General features: G+C 50.4%; 1 protein-coding gene across 2 annotated transcripts in view; it reads left to right on the forward strand.

Annotated features, from left to right (window-relative positions):
- The first annotated feature begins 2,602 nt into the window (after window positions 1-2,602).
- The window catches only part of Klf3 (KLF transcription factor 3), a 31,159-nt gene continuing 15,769 nt past the window's right edge, over window positions 2,603-17,992 (forward strand). The window contains exons 1-2 of one of the 2 annotated variants that reach the window (XM_052734982.1): window positions 2,603-3,042; window positions 16,860-16,955. In XM_052734982.1, the coding sequence (XP_052590942.1) occupies window positions 16,899-16,955 (57 nt within the window). In that variant the 5' untranslated portion in view covers window positions 2,603-3,042; window positions 16,860-16,898. Of the gene's footprint in view, window positions 3,043-11,625; window positions 12,136-16,859; window positions 16,956-17,992 lie in introns of those variants that run through there. The other variant, XM_052734983.1, reaches the window with a different exon arrangement.

Consider the following 17,992-nt stretch of genomic DNA (forward strand, 5'->3'; position numbering starts at 1 on the left):
CTGTGCATTAGAAGTTAAGTCATTTGCTTTTGGATCTTACAGGAGGTTACAACTGACAGATTGCCTTGAGTCTCAGAAGAGACTTGAGACCTTTAAAACAGAGTTGAAACTGAAAGACTATGGGGACTTCTGAATTTGGACTAAATGCATTTTGCATTATCCCATGGCCACAGATGAGAGATGCCAGTGAGTGGAATGTGGTAGTTTAAGCATTTGAATACTTAGCTCTCTGCTGATGGCGCAGTTTGGGGAGGTTCGGGAGCTGCCTTGCTGGAGGAAATGGGTCACCGGGGAGCCAGCTTGAGGTATCAAAGCCTCCCAGCATTCCCAGTTAGTTCTCTGCTGGTTGTCTGCTGTTCAAAATGTGAGTTCGCAGCTGTTCCTGATGCCAACTTACCCGCTGCCACGCTTTCTCACCGTGATGGTGTTGAAGCCGTAAGCCCCAAATGAACCCTTCCTTCTCTAAATTAGCTTGGTCATTGTGTTTTATCGCGGAAATGGAAAAGTAACTAATACAGGAACCCATCAGTAGAGAAAGGTTGAGCTTCAGTCTAAACTGAGTCACCCAAGACACTGACACATTTAGATGTGCGTTCTATGTAGAAAGAACATTCTTACTCCGTTGCGTCTACTCTCTTTCCGCGTTGGGTAGCCATATTACAAATGGGAGAGACTGTTGACATCGCGGGGGATCATGGTAGTGACCAAGGAGTAGGTAATGATGGAAGAGGGTTCGGTGACTTGCTAGGAGGGCAAGAGTCCACGATGACTTCAGGCAGTTCTGACTTGCCCACCTAGCAGGGCTTCCTTGTCTCTCACTGAGCTGCTCAGCACTGAATGGATGCGTTTGAACACAGGTTTTGAGTTGACCTTCCTCCTAGGAGCCACCTGATCCAGAGTGCTCACTAACCTGTTAATCCCCCAACCCCCATCAAAGCTACTACCTTCTCATCATGGGCCACCTTTCCCCCAACATATCTGCTTTACCTTTCTTTGGTCCCATGCCCATGTGAACAACAGAAGAGCGCTATGGTTATGGGTTTTCAACATGTCCCCTTGAGTTGAAACCTGCATGCATTTTTTTTTTGAGCACCTACTGTGAGCCAAGTAAACAATTCCATAGTCATTGCTTTGTGTTTCAGCTTGTTCAGATCCAAGCCATTCAAGCAGACTGCTAATGGGTCTAAAAGCAATTAACAAATGACACAAAAATCAACTGTCTTTTGTGTGTGTGTGTGTATTTTACTCAAATAAGCCACCCAAGTCTCCCATCATTTATATTTTAAAAGTTAATAGAGGGCATTATGATGGTATCTGAACCAGTGGCTGCTGGGTCTCCTCAGGACAGGCAATTTCAATGTTGGAGGTTACTGGGTTCTAGTTTTATTGTACTGTGTAGTTACATTAAGGGACGGGGAATCTATGTATCACTACGTTTTAAGTAGTAACATGCCTGGATGAGGCATCAAAGTGAGAATGTTGAACTTAAAGGGCCTTTAAAACATCTTGAAGCAATAACAAGCCATAGACCGAAGCCGGGTTGTTTTAAAACATTACACAAAACTAAAACAATTGAACCAATTTGTCCTTTGTTCTTTTTATTACGTTCCTTATTACATTAATACTGTTTAAAAAGAAACTCAAAGGCATCCGACTCCAGCACCAAGCTATGCGAAATCGTCCTTGCACGAGTCCGACAGAAAAGCGCCTTGAGGCTGCTTGCTTTCTAAACACGGTGAAAGGAAAAGGTCGCGGGGCTGAGCCCGGGGCCAGCCTGAGCTCTCGCCCCAGGTGGGAGGATCTGCCCGAAGTTTGCTAAGTTTTCTGGCAGCAGTGCCCAGCCACAGCCGCCTTTTCGCTCCAGGGCAGGCGGGGCCTTAGTGAGTTGCACGCCTCCGAGGGTCTCTACCTTTCCAAGCAAAGTCCCTCCGGGCTGGAGGCGCCCCCGGGCTGTCCCTGCAGGGCGGGCGAAAGGACAAGGGCAGCCACAGGGTCCCGGAACACAGAGCTGCAGCGCGCAGGCAGCCGCAGCGCGACCCCCGTTGCCCTGGTCCCCGATCGCGCTCGGAGCCAGCGCGCTCTCGGGCGCCGGGACTCGGCGTCCTCCCGCCGCGACACCCGCTCTACCGCCCTCCTGCGCTCCGCCGGGGAGGGGCCGCCCCTCCCGCGGGAGCCGCTGATTGACAGCCCCGCTCCCCCCTCCTCGGCTCGCCCGCGAACCGGGGCTGTGTGTGTTTTGGAAGCGATGCTACGGGCCGCGAGCCGTGTGACGCCGCGAACGGCCAGCGCCGCCCTTCCTTCCCCCCGGGGCTCGGGCGGCAGCTAGGCGGCCCGGACGGCCAGGGGCGGGGCGCGGGCTCTGGGAGCAGGGCACGGGGCGGAGCGCTGGGCCGGGTGGAGGCCCGGGGTGGAGAGCCGGGCGGGGGCCGCTCACGCCCAGCCCCGAGGCCGCGCCGCGCCTCGCGGGACAGGTCGAGCCGGCGGGGCGGCGCCCGGCTCCGGGGAATAATGAGTGTCTGTCAGGCCGGCCCCGGGTGACTGGGCGGGGCGCGGGCGGGGGCGGCGCGGGAGGCGGGGGCGGGGAAGGGCAGGGCGGGGTGCGTGTTTGCCAGTGACTCGCCGACCCCTCCGGCGGCTGCCTCCACCCAAGTGGGTGGGGACCCCTCCCAGCCCGGGTGGCTGCGGCGGCTCCCGCTGCCCCTCCCTGACCCTCCCACCCCGGCTCCCAGCCTCTACTTACCCCGCCAGCCCCGGGGAGGCTCGCAGAGCGAGCGGCGCCGGCGTCATGTGACTGCCCGGAGTTGGTGCCAAGGAGCCAGAGGGGAGCCGGGAGCCGAGCCGCGCGGAGCCCGCGGCCCGAGCGCAGTGCGAGCGCCTGCTGAGCCGAGCCACCCCACCCGCGCGCCCGTGCGGTCGTCGTCCCTGTCCCCGACGCCGTTCGGCCCGGAGCACTTGACCTGCCCGCCCGCCCGCGGGGTTCCGGGCGTCGGGGAGCCGGGCCTGGGTTTCCCGGCCGCTGCGCTTGGCACCGCGCTTGGCAGAGTAAGTCCCCGCGCCCTCACCTTGCCCTCCTGCGACCCAAAGCGGGTCGCATCTGCTGGCTTCTCTCTCTTTCTCTCTCTCTTTTTTTCTTTTGGAGAAAGCGGGGCGCGGAGAACGGGTTCAGGGTGCAGCGAGGGCGCCTCTGGGCTTGGGAAAGTGTATCGGAGCCGGGGTGGAGGGGCGAGGGGGAGGGGATGGCGGGCTGGATCGTGGGATACGGGGACCCAGTGGAGCGGGAGCCCGCGGGCGGGGCTCACCTGTGTGGTCCCCGGCCTCCCGCGCTGGGTTCCCTTCGGTGCCCCCCGGCGCACCCCGCGTGCGGCCGCGTTGGAGAGAACCAGGTAGCTGCGAGGCCGCGCGCCTGCTCCTCCCCCTCCCACCCCGACTCCGGGGCTCCCGCCCCCCGCCCGCGCCCCCAGCTGCCGCCCGCCCCAGCAAACTTGGAGCCCAGCCTCCGGCGCCCCTGGCAAGAAACTTGGGGGCGATTGGGACTTAAGGAGCATCCCCTGATTGGTACCCGGAGCGGGCGAGCTGCCGGGTCATTTGGCTTGGGGCGGGGAGGGCGCGCGCGGGGGGGGGGGGGGGGGAATTACTGAGGTTTGGAGAGTTTGCCTTTGGGGACGTGGAGAGAACCTGCCGCAGTGCCTGAACGCAAAGGATTGCAGCTTGGCTGGCTATGGAGAGCGCCTTCGGGGTTAGGGAACCGGAGCCGCCTAGGGACCACAGGACTGTTGTGTGGACCAGGACTCTTGGGACCTGTCTAACATTTCAGAGTGGCTGGCTTGGAGGTGGCAGATAAGAGTTGGAATTGTCACATCCGTGTCTTTGGCAGATAACAGAAACACTTGTGTAAATTTTCCTGCAGGACACAATAGTAGTAGTTGAATATGAGTGAGACTTTGAATAATTCAGGTGAAATGGACACTGGAAGTTGTCCACCTTGTATTTCTTCAAAATAAACACTTTACATGGAATCGTTGAGATTTTATTCGAAGAATTTATTTTTTTCCTCTAATAGTCTCAAGAGAGTCTGGTGCATGGGGAAAAGTATGAATTGGCATTCCGAACTCCTTTAGATTAGTATCTTGTTACTAAGCAAAATTAGGGGGGCATGGGCTGGTAGTTGATATGAGTATTTTATGCGTAAATTTGAGGGGCATTTTTTTAATAAGAGAATTCTGCTTGCATGATAATGTCCCTCACCCCAGGGAAGTCTTCAAGGGGGGGGGACGGACTATGTAATATAAACATTCTAATTTTGCAAGTTAGCTATGTTTTTTGAAGAACCGACTCCTCGGAGTCATTCCTTGGCTTAAACGTGTGTGCTAACCTTAGGCTGTCAATAGAAACCTGAAAGAAGATGTTTGATAATTGAAGTTCCCTGAAGGACAGCGGCTTTCTCGGCAGGGGGCTGTGCTGCAGCCCGGCACCGTTGGTTAAGTCCTGTGAAAGTGCACGGTAGAGACGGTAGAGATCGGTTGGCTGACATGGAGAGCACAAGTGTAAGAATGGAGATGTGAGAATAACAAAGAAAAGTAGCTGCTTGGGTCGCGAAGCCTTGTGCGATAGAAAACTACGGGGCTGTGGAGAAAGCTATTGTCTCCGTGCTGCGAAGTTTCTATATTAAAATCCAGTCTTGTTGCTATGGGTACAGCGATGCCTCCCCCCCCGCCCCCCCCCCCCGCCCCCACCCCCCGTTTTTCTTTTTAACCTGTAGTTCTGTCTACATACCAATCCTTAAATCTCTGATAATGGAAACCTGAGTTGAGTTAAACCATCTTGGCTAAGAAAGTCTAAAGAAAAATACTGTGGATGGGACTTTAAATGGACTTTGCTGCCTTAAGAATACCTAAGGGAAGAATAGACACTGAGAAAATATCTGAGTAAAAACTGGTGCTGTGGTTTAGGGATTGCATGTCAGTTTTGGAGTAAGGGAACTGCCAGGAGAGGGGAAAAAAATCACATTCCCAAAAAGGTGAATTTCAGTAGATTTATGTGGAGAACCAGTGAGTAGCGGTGTCCTCTTCATTTGAGAAAGAATGAGATTTTTCAAGTGGCTACCTAGTCAAAGTCTGTGCTTCCAATTTAGCTGTGACTAAGGGAGGCTTTAACGTGGTCCAGCTTCGGTTCTGTGGGGTTAACCCAGTTGTAACCTGGATTCTTAAAGCCGTGCTCTCCATTTTTCCCAACATGCATGGTGTTTGGCTCAAATTATTATCCCAACGTAGAATTTGGTCAGGGCTGGGGGCTGCTAGCCCTTGGGACCTGGCCGAAAGGGACAAAGGAAATCAGGAGGGAGGCTGGCACTAGGTAGTTTGGAAGGTCTCTGCAGCCTGAAGATGATAAAATGACTTGTGCATTCGGGATGTTTACTGTGTGGCAGCTCCTATTTGTAAATAGGGCAGGTCCCCTGTATAAAGCTCGTGTTATTATTCACACCCCTAGAACAAACACCTCCACCCCCCTGTTGTCTCAAAAAACTCCAGCTGCTCATGAATATAGGGTCAGGGAGGGCCGGCTAAATGTTTCTCTGTGCTCTCTCTCCAGCACTGCCGGCCGGGCTGTTTCCTGTTCTTTGTTTCAAGGCTGGGGTTTGCGTCATACATTCCAAGTGGCATATGTGTGCTCTTTCCTGTTTCAGGCTGTTTTCTGGTCGATCAGTAGCCTAAACCAGGCCATGGTCCCTGCCCCTAAACTCTGTATCCCCACCCAGGAGTTATCATGTCTCTGCACTTCGATTGCTTAAGATGCCTGTGTTATGTCATAATGAGAAGTCGGTTAACCTTTTCACGTACGCCCCTCGCCGTACTGTTTATAGGGGCAAATTAATACTTTTACCTTTTAAAACATATTCCATCGTTGGATTATGATGTGAGGGAATTCATGGGCATGTGGACGCATCCAAAGGAAGTTGTTTTTGCAATTTTCCTGTGAAGATGGGTAGAGCCTGGGTTTTAAGATAGGCACATTGCCCCGAAGCTGTCCAATTAGGTCAGGATTGACTCCTCAAGAGTTGAAGATCTAGCATTATGAGAAAGCTGTGGCCCAACCTTGTTCATGTTCACATGGGCTGCCCACGGTAGGCCCTGGGGATGGAGAATTTAAATATCTTGGCCACCTGGGCTGAGTTGGAAAAAGTCTTGCTTGTTTTGAAGGAGAAAACTCTAGAAAAATTATTCAAGCAAAGCATGGCATGTATTGAAGGGGGAAAAAAAATCCCAGGGTTATTTCTTTTAAGGATAAAGATTAAACCAGCTGAGTCTTTCTTTCTTTCTTTTTTTTTTTTTTAAGGACAAAGAGTTTTCCTCTATCCCAGAGTTGATTTCTAGCCCAATTTAAGAGTAATAAAAATCTTAAGGAAAAGGAAAGTTAGGTACTGACTGGTTGATTTTCTTTAATGATAGTTTGGAAACTTGTAATCTTCTGTTTTGAAAACAGAAGGATGATTATCTTTCATAATATCAGTTTTTTATTCTTTTTGCTTGTGGCTTCATTAGTCTGGATAAACTGTTTAAAAACAAGTTCCCCCCCCACACACCCCCAAGCTCTTGAGAAACTTTTTTAAGGATTGGGGGCGGGGACTTTTATGTGGGTTTTTTGTTTTTTGGTTTTTTTTTTTTTTTTTTTTTCAAACTTGGGGATTTTCTTTAAAACTTAAAGGGATGATCTACAGTGGTGCCTAATGGAATTAATTCAAGAGATGCTACCATACAAATCAGGCCTGACCTGCCAGTCCTGAGAATAGGTAGTTGCGTTTAATTTGCCCATCCTGCTAGAGTTAGTTACAACAGCAGAGTATAGAGTGATACAAAGTGCAATGTTCCATCTGCCTCTGGTACAAAAGTTACCAGAGCCCAAGGGTTGGCTAGTGATACCTCCCTTGAAAAATCTTGGGCGATATAGAAATTCCCAGTGTTGCTTTGGTTCCTTTTTTTTTTCTTTCTCTCTTGGAACAAGGCAACTTGAAATATTAAGTTGATCAGTAGCACAAGAGACCTTTAAGCTGAAGTTCGTAAGTCTTCCAAATTGAAGTGTTTTTTTTTTTTAGTTCCAAAGTTGCAAACAGCACAACTAGATTGGGTAGACAGTCTTGATGAGGTGTTCTCCTGATCATTCTTTCTGCTTGGGGGTGGGGAGGGGCCAGGGAGGTGGCTCATAGGATTGATTAGGGTCTAATCTACCGTCCGAAGTGCTGCAAACTTTTAAATGCTGTATTAAATTGTTGGGGAAATCGTATTTTTTATTTTTGGTAGTTGCTATAATTATAAGACATGGGAACAATAGTTTTCATCTCCTCACCAGATAAGTCATCATGCCTAATTTAACTTCATTGTCTCCAGGTTCTTGCCTTTTCTTCTATTTCCAAATCTACACTTTTGCTATAAAATGGTGGCCTTCCTCCTCAGTGTTTCTTGCTACTTTTACACCCATTTGCATTTAAAAAAAAAAAGATATAAGCAGCCTTGTCCTTTAAGTAGTAGGAATTACATTATTCTGGAAAGTGGACTTCTTTCTTGAAGTTACTAGTTATCATTGAGCCTAGCTTTTATGGGGAAAGAAATCCCTAGAATCTTAAAGCAATTAACACCTGGTTTGCCAAGTGATTATTTTCTCAGCCAGTGCCTCTGAGGGGGAGAGGAGGGGATGGTCTGCAGGCTTCCCATTTCAGGCCCCGTCTGTCCAGGCCTCGCTGCTTCTCATCTTAGGCAGTCATGCCAGAGCTCGGAGACAGGAAACCAGACCGAGTCTGCCCTGATAAGGGAGAGTATTGTCTAGAGGAGGTAGCTGCTCCCCCACCCCATCCACCTCAAAGACTCCTTCCTTGAAAGTTAGTACGAAAAAGAAGCGGTGCTCTGTAGACACTTTGCAGATCAGGACGAGAGGTGTTTTTCTCGCAAAGCCAAAGAGAAAAAGTATATACACCCCAACTGTCTCCACGCCCCCCCCCCCCGACTGTGGACCGTGACTCTGCAGTGCCCCATGAAAGAAGCTGTCCTCTGGGCTTCGGCCTGCGTGTTTGTAGTGAAGTTCTTTGGCAGAACTGCTTGCTGGAGGTCTTTGAGACTCCTTCCCACTGTGTTGGAAGGCTGAATACGTTATCATTTCCCCAGCACTATCAAGGGGGGTTGGGGTGCAGATGGAGCAGCTGATGAGCAACAAGCTCCTTGGTCTAGTCTAGATTTCCCCCTGGTTTCCCAAAAGGGGGTATCCCAGAGGGAAACCCTCCCAGGAGTGGCATCTTGAGTCCAGCCTAGTCGGGGGACATACTCCAGTTACCAGTCTTGGGAAGGGATAGGGATGAGGCAGGGGATGGTTCGGAGCTGGAATCAGCCCCCATCTGTGGAGCGCAGCCCAATCTGGACAGGCAAAGAGGGAATGGAGATTGTTGAAGTCAGGCACACTACCCTGGAGAGCAGCCTGGGTTTGTCTCCTGTGGCCTCTGCCATTCTTTCCAAGAACTGCGGACTGTTGGCTCTAATCACTGCCGTCCACTCCTTTTATCTGTGCTTGTACTTCATACCCTGGTACCTTCAAAGCTTTGCACTCCCAAATGCTTTGATTAGGGAGATCAATTTCCTGTTCCGCGTTACCTCTTCAAACACGGTGCTTCTGTCTCCCCTGACTCCTTAAAGGGGTCACGTTTTGTGCTTTAGGAGATGTTTCCCTGGCCTCCATCCCGGGCTCATCCCAGGCTCTTGCCCTTCATATAGATCCTTCATGAGAAGCGTAGTTGGACATCCATACATTGGTTCATCTCCCAGGTATTTATTGAACACCTAGTCATTAGTGCTAATCTCCCACTGCGTGCAATCATTGTTCTGAGTTATGCCACGGGACGGAGGGGAGCTGCCTTGAGTGATCTAACCTGAAAAGGCATTTTGAAATCTTAATTGCTGTTGGAACCGCCCCGTGGCACTGCTTACCATGGACCAGTGTGCACACCACACCCTCTGTCTTGGGGAGTGATCCCAGGGTGAGGCGATTCCACCCAAAAATGGCTCCCTCCGCCCAGGTCTGAAAACAGTCACGCTTTGGTTCCTGGCTGCAGCTCCACAGAGTGTGGACCGAGTCCCTTCGCCTCTTCCTCTAGTTCCTCATTTCTAAAATGGGGATGGAGACCTGACCCCTCCACCTTTGTACAGTTACTGGGAGGATTTCCGTATTTACTTGGGTGAAGCTGCCAACTTTTCTCAGCAGCTTTATGGACCAGTCGCAGGTGCACAGGCTGGCAAGACTAATACCCTACGTCGGGACCTTCAGAATATGTCTTTTGATCTTGTGTCCAGATACGCTTGGAAAGAGGGGGTGCAGGCAGCCAGCGCGCCAGTTGGAAGGGGTTAAAATCATTCCTGTCGGCTACTGCAAGATTGTCACTGAGTCCCGTTTTCCCCAGGGGCCAGTCTCTTCGAAGTCACTGTCCCACTGTTAGCCTGCAGCCCTCTCTGTGCTGGCAGTTGAGTGGTGCGCCACACAGCCAGCCTCGCCGTCAGTGAACGTGAGTTCGAATCCTGGCTCCAGCTGTGTGAACTGGGCAGGTTTTTAGACCTCGCCCTTGAAGTTTTTTTCACCTGTGAAATGAGAAGGCAGTTCCCACTCAAGTCACGAAATGACCCGGATGAGTAAAGAGCGGGACCTTCGTCATGCAGGTGGTGGTGACCAGCAGGGGCGGACACATCTCGTGGTAGCCTTTGTTTTCATTGGTCAACAAAAGTAGCCCTCTCTGTTTTTGAGACGGGGGACTCTGAGTGTAGCCCAGGTTGGGCTCAAATTTGTAACAGTCCCACGATTTCTCCTGAGAACTGGGAATATGAGCAGAAGTATCGCTTACAGAAAATCAAGACTGGCCTACACAAACCCTTTCGCCTCTAGCTGCCTCCCCTTCCTTTTTCTCTCTTATGTTCTGTTTGAGATTTTTTCAGAGCCCTTGACACTAGACTTATTCAAAAGGCCTCCATGGGGGATAGGAAAAACAGTTGGAGATGGTAGTAGTGGTAAGGTCCTCCTGAGACTGGAGAGGCAAGGCTAAGGTGAGGGGCAGTGACTTCTTCAGGAAGTTTTGATCGTTTATTTCCTGTAGGGCTGGGCCCTCCGGCCCTCCCTCCCTCACCCTTGGAACATTTCAAGTGTGCTCCCAAGGAGATGACTGCGGAAGTCCTACTCAGGGCTTGGTCGCTTGTGATTAATTATTATTATTATTGGGGGGAGGGGTTGCTTGTTTTGTTGTTAGCTCCTTGGGCCTAGCATAGGAAGAAACATCTTTGTTTGTTTCACTCTCTCTTGGGAGGGAGCCTCCTAAGGTGTGGGGGAGGCACCTGCCTGGACCCTTTGGGCTGTGCTGGAGGACACACCCAGCCTGTCTAGGTAAGAGGTGGCCAACCTGGATGTACTAGGGAGCAGTCAGCTGGCCACATAGGGAGGGCCTTGAGCAGGTCTTTGAAGAATTAGGAGGATTTAGATAAGCCGGAAGAGGAGGGGGCATTCCACACTGTTGCCCAGCATCAGGGCCAAAAATGAACAAAAGCCTGGGGTTTGAGAGTGGGGGAGGCAGGGCCACTTGGAGAGCCGGGGCTGGTTAGGGAGCTGGTGACAAGCACGGGCAGTATGGCCCCGCCCGGGCAGCCCCAGGCTCCCCTGGAGGAGGGAGCAGAAGAGGTAGGGATGAGTGGTAAGGGAGCTGGGCTGCCTTACTGGGTCATGGACTCCACAGGAGGCCTGAGTGAGGACCTGGCCTCCATGGCAGTGATGGAAGCGGAGGGGGAAAGGGGTAGGGCAGGCTTCACAGATGACCTTAGGTTTCCATGGCGAAAGACCAGAAAATAAGGCAAATGGGAGGGAGGGAGGGAGGCAGGGAGGGAGGCAGGCAGGGAGGGAGGGGCAACCTCTTAGAGAGGAGACTGGGAGGAGGAGGAGGAGGAGGAGGGTTTGGGCTGGAGCCATGTTGCCCAGCAGTGGTTGCAAGCGATTTCTGGTTTGTGTTTACTGTGGACGGGGAGGGTAGCCCCCCCCAACATACACACACAGTTTTGTGTCTGAAGGTGCAGTCACTCCGTGGTGGACACTCACTCCTGGACCAGGAACTACACCACCCTAACAGTTCTTTCTGGTTATTTTTAAGATCCTAGCCATCCTTGCTCAGGGTGGAATTTCCAGGAACTGGCTGCAGCCTGGAGCCAGTCAGGTCCCTTCCAGCCTTCCCACTCCCTGCAGGGTGGGGCTCCACGGGTGGAGGCCCAGCAGGGTGGAGTGAGGTGGGTCTCCAGCGATAGGGAGGGTACCTCCTAGTGAGCCAGGCAGATGAGAGGCCTCACAGCAGGCCTTCTGGGTTTGATTATATAACGCCTCACAGAGGAGAGCTGGGAGGGCTTAGGCGAGGTCTTTGGAGCTGTGTACACAGCAGGATTAGACGTTGTGGGTATTTTTCAATTTATCTTAGGTTGCTTGCCCTTAAAAACTACAACACAGAATTGCCAGGGAGCATTAAGGAGGAGAACACACACACACACACACACACACACACACACACACACACACACACACACACACGCACACACACGTGGAACCAACCAAGCAGGTGCCCGTGAACTTGAGAGTTGACCTGAAGGGTAGTGTAGGCTTGGGTCTCCCCGCCCCTCCCCCTGTCGGAAGGGGCTGGTGTGGAAATGTGGAGGGACCTCCTGCTTGTCACCTTTGCACCTGTCCTCACTTACATGGAAAGTCAATTGCTTCACTCGGTCTTTCCGAAGTACAGGGTGTGGGCAGAATCTTATCTGAAGCCATGTCCTGTTTGGACAAGTTGGACTCGCCCTGGCAGCTCTCCATGGGGTGGAGCAGATGGGTGGAGGCAGAAAAAAAAAATTGGGTGGCCTGTTCGCCGAGGAGGAGGGCGGATTGTTTGCTCTCTGGAGCATTATATTCCATCTGCAGCGAAATAATTCATTTCTCTCCCTTTTACAAAACACGGTATAACCCGCAAACATAATTTATGAGAGGCAAAGCTTTGGAACTGTTCCGTGGGACTCTTTTCAAATCGACAGGAGAAGACGGAGGTGGGTGAAGAGACTTGGGTGGTGTGAAAACTGGACACCCTTCCAGGTAGGTGCCAGCACTCAAGGCCAGCCTCTGGCTTAGTTAGGTGGCGGCTCCCGGGTCTCTGGCCAGGCCACTGCAGAGTACTCGCCAGAGTTCTCCTCCCTGGGAGCGCTCAAAGAGTTTGCTAAGGAAATGTAAAGAAAGGTTTCCAAAGGAAGTTCAGCTCCACACACTTGCCCTCCTGGCCAAGATACACAGAGAGCTGAGATTTTACCCCTCGGGTCCTTTGGAGAGTGAGGGTGGGGAGCACTGACAGACTTCCTCGTTTGAAAACTCACTCTTGGGAGAGCAGAAGGGGCCCTTGCTGGTTATCGCCTGGTGGTTGGTTCTCTGATGGTTCTGTTCTCTGCACACCTGTCTGAGGTTCTCTTGGAGGGAAGCCGGTAATTGGGACAAGCCTCAGGGTCAGGCTGGGCTGGGGAGCTAGTCACACAGGGACCCTTTGAGGACCCGAGGAAAGAAACGCGGACGAAGAACGGGGATAAAAAGAAGAAACGAGAGTGTCAGGCCAGTCTCGCTTTGTCCTCCACAAGCTGAGAAGTCGTGGACTTTATTTCCCCGCCCCCATCCATCCCTTCTCTTCTGAAGCAGTTGTACTGGCTGTGTCGTTTCTAGAAGTCGCCTCAAGGATTCGCCAGGCTTCTCATATGTAATTCTACAGTTTTGTGTGTTGACAGAAATCTGACCCTTGATCCGATCTGACCCTTGCAGTCAAAAATAGAATTGGAGTCGGGGGATGTTCAGAAGGGATGTCACTTGCAAATGAAAATTCAGCTTTTCGGGTCCTTCCCTGACTAATCACCCAGTTGCTCCAATTATGGGAAGTTATTTGGGCAAAAGTGATTTTCTTATTTTGTTGGTTTTTAAGCGCCGCAGTAACTTAGTTTTGAAAAACAAAAGTAGATTTTGCTGTTTTATCTTGCCATTGCTTAATTCAGATTGAGTGTTGAGCGGAAACAGAACTAAGATGTAAATGTGTGTTTGGTTGGAAAACAGAAAAACAACAACCACCACATTTGAGGCTCCTCATCTCTGCGATACCCACATAAAGTGGTTAATAGGATTCCTCAGCTTGGTTAAAACCCACAAGATTTTTAAAGACCCTGAGGCGGGCACACGCCTGTCTTCTGCCAGCGTCCTAAGGCTCCAATGCCTGTTTTAGTGCGCCACCTACTGGTTCTGTTTAGGATTGCTGCCAGTGCTGCAAAAGGCTTTACAAGACATGGTGGTTTCAGAATCCCTTTTTGAAAATGAGTGAGGTGTGGTGGTATGCACCTGCCATTCCTGTACTTGGGAGAGAGAGGCAGGTGTGGAGCTCTGAATTCTAAGCCAGCCTGGTTTACTAGTAAGCTCTAGGTCAGCCAAGGCTACATAGTGAGACCCTGTCTGAAAAGTGGAAAAAGGAGCTTTTAAAAAAGAGACAGTAATACCTGCAGAGCACAGCACTGTTAAAGACCCCGATTCTTACAGGTCTTAGCTTATTTTTACTTAGCTGGAAGGCGCTTTGGTGGCACCGTGGTCATTCTTTCATGATTTAAATATTAACTTTAGTTCAGGTCTAAAGGATTGAACCCAGGGCCTTTCGGTAGAAGGCAAGCATCCTGCCAGAGTTACACTGCCTCTTTCCTGATCCTTTCACCAGAACCCGTGAAGTCTAAAGCAGTGGCCGAGGCGATTGGTACAGAGAAGTCACTGCAGTTGTTTTGAACAGGCAGCCTGATGTGTTCACACAGTCCGTTTTCTTCCCATCCTTTCTGTCCTCCGTCCCCTTTAAACTTTTAACTATAGAAACAATAAACTTGAACAACATTACACGGGTAAGCGTAGCCAGCCCTTGCTCCCAACTCTCTTAGGAGCCCAGACTGGCCTTGAACTTGTGGCATTCTCTTGCCTCACCTTCCTCCGAAGTGCTGAGATCTAGGCGTGTACCACCACATGTGGCTCCCCCTAGAAGCTCTCACTAACAGTTGAGGGTTCCAGGCATTTTTCTTTATATATTGCTCCAGGGTTTGAAGTCAAGGAGTTAAGTTTCGTGTGTGTTTAGTATGTATCTATCACACATCCAAAAACGCTGTGCACATCTGTGGAAGTGAGTAATTTAGAGGAAAAGGCTCCTAAAACTTGAAGAAGGAGTGTAGTCTGTATCCTGCTTATGAGACGTATTGCCTCGGGGCTAAAAGTCTGAGGCCTCAAAGCCAGGTCTCTCTCCTTCTACACCTAGGAATGTGAGCGCCAAGATAACCATCCTGTGGGATAGATGGTGCTAGTGAATTCCATTTAAAGGGCTGAGGTGTTGGTGGGACGCTGCTGAACTGTGACCTTATCAATGTAAGCAGAGGTGTCAACTAGTTTTTTGGTCTCTAGCAACACCAAGAGATGCTGCACCTTCTCTAAGGTTTAGGGTGTGTGTGTGAGAGTGTGTGTAGCTGCAGAGCTGCTGGATTAGGGCTGGTTTTTCGATCCTAAGACACAAAGAGGCTTTCTTCCTAATGAGATCACCCATTTTTTGCTGCCCATTTGTTTTTTGCTGGGATACCTAAGAGGGTGGTGACATCATGGGTTTCAGCAACCTGGTGTCACATTGTGTTTGCAGATTATGATACTTCCTAGGGTGTGGGGCAGTTCATTGTGACGTCAGGGCCATGGGTGATATTTACATGAAAATCAGAAGAGGTTCCGTTGAAGTGCTGAAGGCCAGGAGCCACCTGGTACCACATTCATGCTTCTGTCTGACAGTGTGTAACTGCTGGAGCTCCTGTGCAGGAGACTCTGGGCACTGTGGTCATGGGACCGTGGGGGCAGGACATTCTCCACACTGAGGGACAGGATGCAGAGACTCTAGAACACATGCTCACAAGACTCTGGGCGCTGCAGTCATGAGGCCGTGACATTCTCCACACTGAGGGAGAGGATGCAGAGACTGAAGGACGGGATGCAGAGACTCTAGAACACATGCTCACAAGACTCTGGGCGCTGCAGTCATGGGATCATGGGGATGGGAGGGACATCCTCCACACCGAGGGAGCGGATGCACAGACAACTCTAGAACCTGGAACTTCTTTTAAATTAAATTAAAATTTTCAAATTGTGTGTCTCTGTGTGGGTACATGCTGGTGAGTGCAGAGGCCCGTGGAGGCGCGGAGAGGGCATTGGGTCCCCAAAGGCTGAAGTTAGAGATGGGTGTGAGCCGTCCAAGATGAGTGCTAGGAACCCAACTCAAGGCTGCTGCAAAAGCGGTGTGTATTCTTAACCATTGAGCCTCTCTACAGCCTTGGTAGGGCTTTTCATTTTTGAGACAGTCTTGCTGTGTAGCCCAGGCTGGCCTCAAACTTGGGGCAGTCCTCTTCCCTCAGTCTCTCCTAGTGCTTGAGGTCACAGGCGTGCCATGTTTCTCAGGAGAAACTTAACTCGCTTTGCCACCTGAACCTGGGTGACGTGTGACCTTGAATGACCTTGCCTCAAATCAAAGCGTTACGCGTGTAACCCAAGTTGGGATGGGTGAGGGCCCGATGCAGCTGGGTGAAGTCCGTAGCAGCTGGGCAGTGGCTCTGTGCAGCAGATTGTGCTTACAGAGCAGGACAGGACAGGCCCAAGGTAGGCCTTGCCTTTACATTAGAGTAAGAGCACGCTGATCTAGGAAACCGTGAGTGGGTGTGGGTGTAGGGCGGTATGTCTCAAGATCCGAGTAGACTTTTCTCAAAGAAATGTAAATGGCGCATTAAAATGAAAAAGGTTCAGCCTCAGTAATGGTTAGCTCAAAATAAATGATTTATCATTTGAGGGCCATCAAAATGGAATCAAAGGGTTCTCTTTTGGAAAATTTGTCGTAAGAATTAGACCGCGTGGGATACGAGTGCAGAGAATGTCAATGCTGTCTGTAGTGGTGAACATTTGGAAACCCAGGGTCCAGCAATTGTTTTTTTAATTTTATAATTTAATTTAATTTTATAATTATAATTTAATTTAATACATATCAGCCACGGATTCCCTTGTTCTCCCCCCCCCCCAACAGTGTCTTTATTATTTCCTCCTTTCTTTGTGTGTGTGCCTGTTCAGAGGGCTGCTTGCTCCTGCTTCGTGCAGGTCCTGGGGACCGAACTGTGGTCATCGGGCTTTAGCAGCAGACATGTTTGCCCACCAGGCTATCTCATGGGCCCTTGGCCCTTGCGTCTAATGAAAGGTGACAGTTTAAACTGATCTGCTCACGTGCATGGTGAGTTTGATGGTTTGAGTCCGTACTCATTACAACAAAGAAACATTTTCAATAAAGTCTTAAGTGACCGTAAAGGTACTTAACAGTGCGTGTACGACATTCCCACTTCAGAGGGTCTGGAGGGTTAACACAGGTATCTGTGCTGGTTGCTTCTCGGTTTCGTTCTCCCTGTTTTTTTTTCTGTGATGAGCATGGGGGTGGGGTGGATCTTCTGCTGAGCTGCCCAGCAATGCCAACCTAGGTTCCTGCCAGAAGAGGCTGTACATATTGTTCCAGAAATGTCAGGGTTTGTATAGTTGAGTAAGAAATGCTGCTTCATTTAGTCCTGCCCGTGAGGCCTGGTTTTAATTATATGAAAGGGCATCTTTGGTAGTAGGTAAGGCAAACAATTCTAGCCATTCCGTGGGTGAGGAGAAGATAGAGTGGAGAAAAAAGGGTAAAAAGGGCTGTTTTTTATTTTTCTCAGATTATGTGACCTTGGTATTAAGACTAGGCTTTTTGTTTTGTTTTCCAGGCCAAACATCAGAACACCCTAGAAGGCTTAACTAAAAGAATGCTCATGTTTGACCCAGTCCCTGTCAAGCAGGAGGCCATGGACCCTGTCTCTGTGGTGAGTTTCCCAAGACCGAACAGCTCTCTTCACTGATAACGTTATGTGTTGTGTTGTTTCCTAACATGTGCTCCTTGTTTGACAGGCATTTGACAGGAGGCATTTCTCAAAGCCTCCAGTAATAAACGAGGTGCCACTATCCATCCTTAGGACCCATTCCCCACACCCCTAGATAGGGTCAGCCACAGGCCGAACTTTTCACAATGAAAGTGAGTTCACAAATGTGTGTGTAAAATACGTCGAGAATAAAGTAATTTAAGAAAAAAGCATTGACAGAAGCCATATGGAGCTGTGGCTCTATCAGGGATGACTGAGGAGAAGCCGGCCAGAGAAGGGACTTGGCAACGAGGCCAGAATCTTACTACATTTGGAATAGTTTGTGGCTGGGTGGGAATTACATCCATGGTCCTTCTGTAAGCCTCAGGGCTAAGCTGTCCCCCTGTTGTGAGCCAGGCCATGGTGCTGCTAGGCCACCAGGGCACTAAGAGTCAGTCCAGGTGTTTGTGTAGGTCCAGTCCTAGTCCCTGGAGATGAGACGTGGGTGACAGACAGAGAGGTGCCTGCCGACTTTTCGAAGCAGGAGTAGTTTAGACTTGAGGATGTGGTTTAGCCGGTACTGACTAACAGGCAACACTCCCAGTCTGTCTTGCTCTTTTCTTCCATGGGATTGGAAAATCTTCACAAGGGGGAAAAAAATCTTGGCCTGGATGTGTATCTGAAGGCTGGGGACGACAGGCTTGCAGAATTAGATCATCCTTCTGCACTGGCTGTTGGAGGTTCCTGCCAGAAATACTTATACATGACACGGGGTCACTCTAAGGAGCCTGGAACTCAGTTGCCATGGATACTGCTAAGCCGGTGAAGGATTTCTCCACACGTGTCCATAATGAAAAGTGAAGTGAGAGCATCTTTGAGGAGACAGCATTTACATTCCAGCACAGTGGCTGGATAACGCAGTTATCACATACTTAAGTGGAATAATTGAACAGTTACACTTATAGTCACCAAAGAAACAGACTTTTCTCCCACAGTGTCTC

This window comes from Peromyscus californicus, unplaced genomic scaffold (genome assembly GCF_007827085.1).
Source record: "Peromyscus californicus insignis strain IS unplaced genomic scaffold, ASM782708v3 Scaffold_13__1_contigs__length_99412109, whole genome shotgun sequence".
In the NCBI taxonomy this organism is placed as follows: Eukaryota; Metazoa; Chordata; class Mammalia; order Rodentia; family Cricetidae; genus Peromyscus; species Peromyscus californicus.